The 6,114-nt window shown below is 58.1% G+C and overlaps 1 protein-coding gene across 1 annotated transcript in view; it reads left to right on the top strand.

Moving 5' to 3' along the window:
- Positions 1 to 6,114, top strand: part of LOC119591767 (cadherin-related tumor suppressor-like) — a gene marked incomplete at its 3' end in the record, with an annotated part of 104,813 nt that overhangs the window by 91,206 nt on the left and 7,493 nt on the right. Inside the window, 3 exon segments of the mRNA XM_037940514.1 lie at positions 212 to 374; positions 635 to 725; positions 1,179 to 6,075. Of these exon segments, the coding sequence (XP_037796442.1) occupies positions 212 to 374; positions 635 to 725; positions 1,179 to 6,075 (5,151 nt within the window).

The raw sequence follows: 6,114 nt of genomic DNA, 5'->3' as shown, positions 1-6,114 counted from the left end.
TCCATTACATTCGGTTCTTTATGAAGGAGGATGCGATGCTCTATTGTTACTTATATTGTACTACTTGACTTAATGCCATGCCTACAGGAGAAGAATCCGTGTGAGATAGATGGGTACACATTACACGTTCTGTAAATACAACTCATCCCTGTTGTCGACGGAACGCTGCCCTGTAATGCTCGCTAACCCGCGCGTTCTGTCGCTTCTGCAGGTACTCGCTGCTCGAGGGCGCGTCCGGCGTGTTCATGGTCGAGGAGTGGACCGGCATCATCCGCACGGTGGCCCACCTGGACCGCGAGCGAGTGCCACAGTATTCCCTGATCCTCCAGGCCCACGACTCCTCGCTCACCGAGCCGCGCTCCGCCACCACACAGGTGAGAGTTCGAGCCTTTTACGACGTGTTTTGACATCGCGGCCGAACGAAGGCACGGGCGCGGGTAATTGGCCGCTGGGAACTGAATCTCCACAGTGGAAGATTTGCCTGGTTAAGAGAATCCACTTATCTCAGCTGATAGTGTTATGGAATGAAAATTAATGTTGCACAATGATAAAATCTAATTATTTGTATCATCAAATAGATTTACTTTGATGTGTCTTAACTTTTTGATAACGCGTATATGTATGTTATTCGCAGGTGACAGTGACAGTGACAGACGAGAACGACAACGCGCCGGCCTTCTCGCAGGAGCAGTACCTCATCCACGTCCCGGACCCCACCGCCCCAGGTCAGTACCCCCCCCCCCCCCGGTCTCGCCTGAGGTGGGCCTCGCTTTCCCGCTTTCAGTCTTCGCTCTTGTAATGCAACTCTTCTATTTTCTATTCCTTTTCTGTAACTTCTTTCCGGCGACTTGTACTGTTCTACTGTTTATCTTATTGATTAATGATTTCATTTTTATTTTTCTTACGTTGATAACTGTATTTATTAATAATGGGTATTCATGTCTCCGAGACTGCTGTTTAACCTTATTTATTAATCACCTGAATGTTAGTATTATCACGTCAGTAGTTGTGATCAGTTCATATCAACTACATGTGTTGCAAGAGGAGGGTGAGGTCCCATATTTATCAGTTTGCTTTAACGAGTCGTTTGTATAATTGAGCAACACGAGTGAAGATGACACTAACATCGATAGGAAATAATTTACTGGAGCTAACCGAGTTTCCTTTGTTGGTTGCAGGCGACTTCGTGTTCGGAGGCGAGGCGAGGGACCCTGATGAAGGCGTCAACGGGCGGGTCACATACTACCTGTCGGGCAACGACGCCGACAAGTTCTACATGAACCAGGAGACGGGCGTGATCAAGGCCTCGACGGGGCTCGTGGGAGACACGACCTACGAGCTCGAGGTCCTGGCGACGGACTCCGGCGAGACGCCCCTGTCCGCCACGGCCCGGCTGGTGGTGCAGCTGCAGCCCAACAACATGTTCCCTGAGTTCCAGCCGCTCGAGAAGACCTTCAGCTTCAGCGAGGCCGCGCGCGGAGACCTGGTCACGACCCTGACCGCCACGTCACCGAAGGCCGGGCCCACCGGCGCTGTCACCTTCAGCATCGCCGGCGGGAACGTCGGCCAGGCCTTCACGGTGGACAAAAAGACGGGCGAATTGCGAATCTCGCAGTTCGGATTGGATTACGAGACGGCGCCGAGGTACGAGGTGTGGGTCGCTGCGAGGGACGCTGACGACCCGCCTCTCACCTCCGTCACGCACCTCGTCGTCAACGTGACTGATTTCAACGACAACGCTCCTGTGTTCTCGCAGGCGGTGTACAATGCCAGCATCCAGGAGGCGCAGTACCCGCCGCAGCTGGTGGCCACCGTCAGCGCCACGGACCGCGACTCCGGCACCAACGCCAACGTCATCTACCAGCTGAGACAGGACTCGCCCGCGGCGGAGGCCTTCACGCTCGACGCGGAGACAGGCCAGATCTACACCAAGATCCAGCTGGACCGCGAGGAAGTGGAGGTGTACACGCTGACGGTGGAGGCGGTGGACAAGGGCACGCCGGCGCAGACGGGCACGGCCATGGTAGTGGTCACGGTGCAGGACAAAAATGACAACCCTCCGAGGTTCACGAGGCTGTTCAGCGTAAACGTCACCGAGAACGCCGAAGTCGGAACGTTCGTTATCCAGGTAACCTCCAGCGACCGCGACATCGGCCAGAACGCCAACGCGACCTACAGCTTCACGGAGAACCCCGGAGGAAAATTCTACATCGACCCGGTGAGCGGGAACGTGACCGTGGCCAGCGCCATTGACCGCGAGCTCAATGATGAGTACCTCCTGAAGGTGTCTGCTGTGGACGGTTCGTGGCGCGCCGAGACGCCCCTCACCATCACCGTGCAGGATGAGAACGACAACGCCCCAGAGTTCGAGCAGAGCCACTATGTGTTCAACTTCCCGGAGTTGCAGCGCAGCGTGGCGTTCGTCGGGCAAGTCACGGCAACGGATCGGGACAAGCAAGGGCCGAACAGCGTTATATCATATTCGCTGAAATTCCCGTCGGATTTCTTCAGCGTGGATCCCTCCAGCGGCGAAATACTATCGAAGCAAGCGCTCCAGTACAAGCACACTCTGAAGGGGCCGTCACCGGAGAACCAGTATCAGCTGGTAGTAGTTGCCACCGACAATGGGAAGCCGCCCATGTCGTCGGAGAGCTCCGTCGTCATCAACGTGGTGGACGCCAACAACAACCCTCCCAAGTTCACTCAAGACCACTACTTCACGCCCGTCCCCGAAAGCTCCACCGTCGGTATGTCCATCATCCAGATCATGGCCGTCGATAACCGCGACTTCGGCATCAACGCCGAGATCGAGTATCAGAAGGTGGGCGGTAACGGCACCGACTACTTCATGCTGGAGCCGAACACAGGCTGGATCACGGTGGCCAGGAGCCTCCAGGACCGCGTCGACGCCCAGTTCATGCTGCTCATCCGAGCTCTGGACCGCGGCGTTCCTCCGAAAAAGGACGACGTTCTGGTGACACTGGTGGTGACAGGAGAAAACAAGCACACGCCGGAGTTCACAGCCGTCAGCTACCAGGTGATTGTCCCCGAGAACGAGCCCCTCGGATCGACCATAGGCACGCTGACGGCGACGGACAGCGACAAGGGCCCCAACGGCCTCGTGCGCTACTCCATCACGAGCGGCAATGAGGCTGGCAAGTTCGCGATCGATGAGAGCAGCGGGGACGTGACTATCACGCATCCGCTGGACTACGACGCCGTGCAAGAGTATCGGCTCAACATCACGGCCCACGACCTCGCGTTCGAGCCCCTCCAGTCCACAGCTGTGCTCACCGTCATACTCACGGACATCAATGACAACCCGCCAAGGTTCAGCGAAAAGCAATACGATGCTTACATCGCCGAGAACGCCGCAGCGGGGACTACTGTGTTCAAGCTCAACGCTACCGACATCGACTCCGCCCGCAATGCTGTCATTGAGTACACGCTGGTGGGCGGCGACGGCAAGGAGTTCTTCGCAGTAGACCCCGAGACGGGAGTGATCACGTCACGGAGAGTGTTCGACTACGAGGAGAAGAGTAGCTACGTACTAGATGTAAGGGCAGCCAATAACCCCGACAAGTCTCAGTGGGGCTCGGCCGAGGTGGTGATCCACGTCACCGGCCGAAACGAATTCTTCCCGCGCTTCATCCAGCCGGTCTTCCAGTTCACCGTCTCAGAATCAGCGAGAATCGGAACGTCTGTCGGTGCCATCCAGGCCACAGACGAGGACAAGGGCGAGGACGGTCTCGTATACTACCTCCTGGTGGGCGCAAGCAACGACCGCGGATTCCTTATCCAGCCAACCACCGGCGTCATCACGGTGGCCCGCAGCCTCGACCGCGAGAGTCAGAACAGAGTGGTTCTGACTGTCATGGCGAAGAACGCCGGCAGCATCCGCGGCAACGACACTGACGAAGCGCAGATTATCATTGCCATTCAGGATGGCAACGATCCCCCAGTGTTCTCTCAGCCGCTGTATGAAACCAGGCTCTCTGAGGGAGCGCTTGTCGGTACGCTAGTCGTCAATGTCACGGCTGTGGATTCCGACGTCCGACCGAAAAACAATCAGTTCACTTACTCCATCATCGGAGGCAACCTGGGCCAGGTGTTCAAGGTGGACCCTCAGAGCGGTGTGATTGAGACCACAGCGCAGCTAGACCGAGAAACTATTCAGGTCTATAACCTGACCGTCGGGGCCATTGACAATGGCACGCCTCCTCAGACCGGCACAACCCTCGTGCGTGTCATTCTAGATGATGTGAACGATAATGGACCTCAATTTGATCCTCCAGACATCGTAGGTTATGTTTCTGAGCACGAGCCTGCCATGACCTCTGTAATGACCCTGAGTGCAACCGACCCAGACCTGGCTCCAAACACCCATCCATTCACTTACTACATCGTCGGCGGCGAACACCGCGAGTTCTTCACCGTGGACCAGACCACAGGCGAGGTCAAGACAACGCGCAACATTGATCGAGAGACCACGAAGGAGCTCAACTTCCGCATCGAGGTCGAGGACAGCGGCAAACCCAAGATGAAATCCGAGTACCCGGTCACCATCATTGTCCTTGACAAGAACGACTGGGCTTCCACCCCGAGGACCGTGACGGTGAAGGTGCAGACCTTCCGTGGCGTATTCCCTGGAGGCAAAGTGGCCGATGTTCACCCCAACGACGCCGACACAGCCGGGCAGTACTCCTGCCGAATACTGACGCAGGATGCAGCTATTTTCTCCATCCCCAATGCATGCAACCTGCACGCGGCCCGCGTCACACATGACCGCACTTACACCTTCGGAGTCTTAGGTAATGACGGCATCCATCCCGACGTCACTTCGAAGGTTACCGTAGAGTTCGAGTCCTTTGACAACGCCACGCTCAGCAACAGCCTGACCCTGCGTCTTCTGAATGTCACCGCGGATCGCTTCCTCACCTTGTACTACAAGCCCTTCATCAACACGCTGGTGCCAATGTTCTCGGGCGGCACCGTCAGGATCTACTCCATGCTCAATGTCGAGTCCCACACCGACCTGACGCTGACCGTGGCCGACGCCGAATCGGGCTCCTTCCTCTCGCCGGCCGATGTAACGCGGAAGCTGGCCGCGGAGGAGCCAAGGCTGACGCAGTCGCTGCAGGGCCTGCAACTTATCATCGACTACAACCCCTGCAGCGACACGCCCTGCGAGAACGGGGGCGAGTGCTCGCACGGCATCCACGCCTACGACGAGACGGAGATCACCGACTCGCCCGACTTCATCTTCACGTCGCCGCTCATCCGCCACGACGTGTCGTGCAGGTGTCGCCAGGGCTTCACGGGATCCAGATGTGAGCTTCGGCAGGACCCCTGTTCGCCCAACCCCTGTCAGTACGGAGGAACCTGCACCAGGAAAGGGTTCGTCTTCGTGTGCTCGTGCCCGCCATCGCGCCAGGGACGCCAGTGCGAGGTTGACAAGACCAACGCCTGCGATGACAACCCTTGTCGCAACGGCGGCTCCTGCCAGGCCACCTTCGAGGGCGGCTTCTTCTGCCTGTGCCGCCCCGGCTACCGCGGCAACCAGTGCGAGCTGGCCAGCGAGTCCTGCCGCCCCAACCCCTGCCTCAACGGCGGCTCGTGCATCTCGCTCAAGCCCAGCTACAGGTGCTCGTGCAAGATCAACTTCTACGGCACGCACTGCGAGAAGTCCACTTTCAGCTTCAGTGAGCTCTCCTACATGACCTTCCCGACGCTGGACTCCACCACCAACGACATCTCCATCACCTTTTCCACCAACAAGCCGGACGCCCTCCTCGTGTACAACTACGGTCTGCAATCGGGAGGCCGCTCCGACTTCGTGGCCATCGAGCTGAAGGGCGGCCAGCCCCGCTTCAGCTTTGGCGGCGCCCGCACGGCCATCACTCGAATCGGCGTGAGTCGGAACGTCGCCGACGGGAAGTGGTATAAGGTGACGGCGACTCGCAACGGCCGCGTCATCTCCCTCAGCGTCGCCACCTGCACGCGCAACGGCGAGGCGTGCGACGAGTGCCGCCCCGTCGACCCGACCTGCTACAGCGACGACACGGGGCCAACCGGGTGAGTGCCACCGGCTTATGCGTGCGAGCTTCAGGACCC

Source organism: Penaeus monodon, chromosome 29 (genome assembly GCF_015228065.2).
Source record: "Penaeus monodon isolate SGIC_2016 chromosome 29, NSTDA_Pmon_1, whole genome shotgun sequence".
Classification (NCBI taxonomy): Eukaryota; Metazoa; Arthropoda; class Malacostraca; order Decapoda; family Penaeidae; genus Penaeus; species Penaeus monodon.
This window is presented reverse-complemented; position numbering and strand designations above follow the sequence as displayed.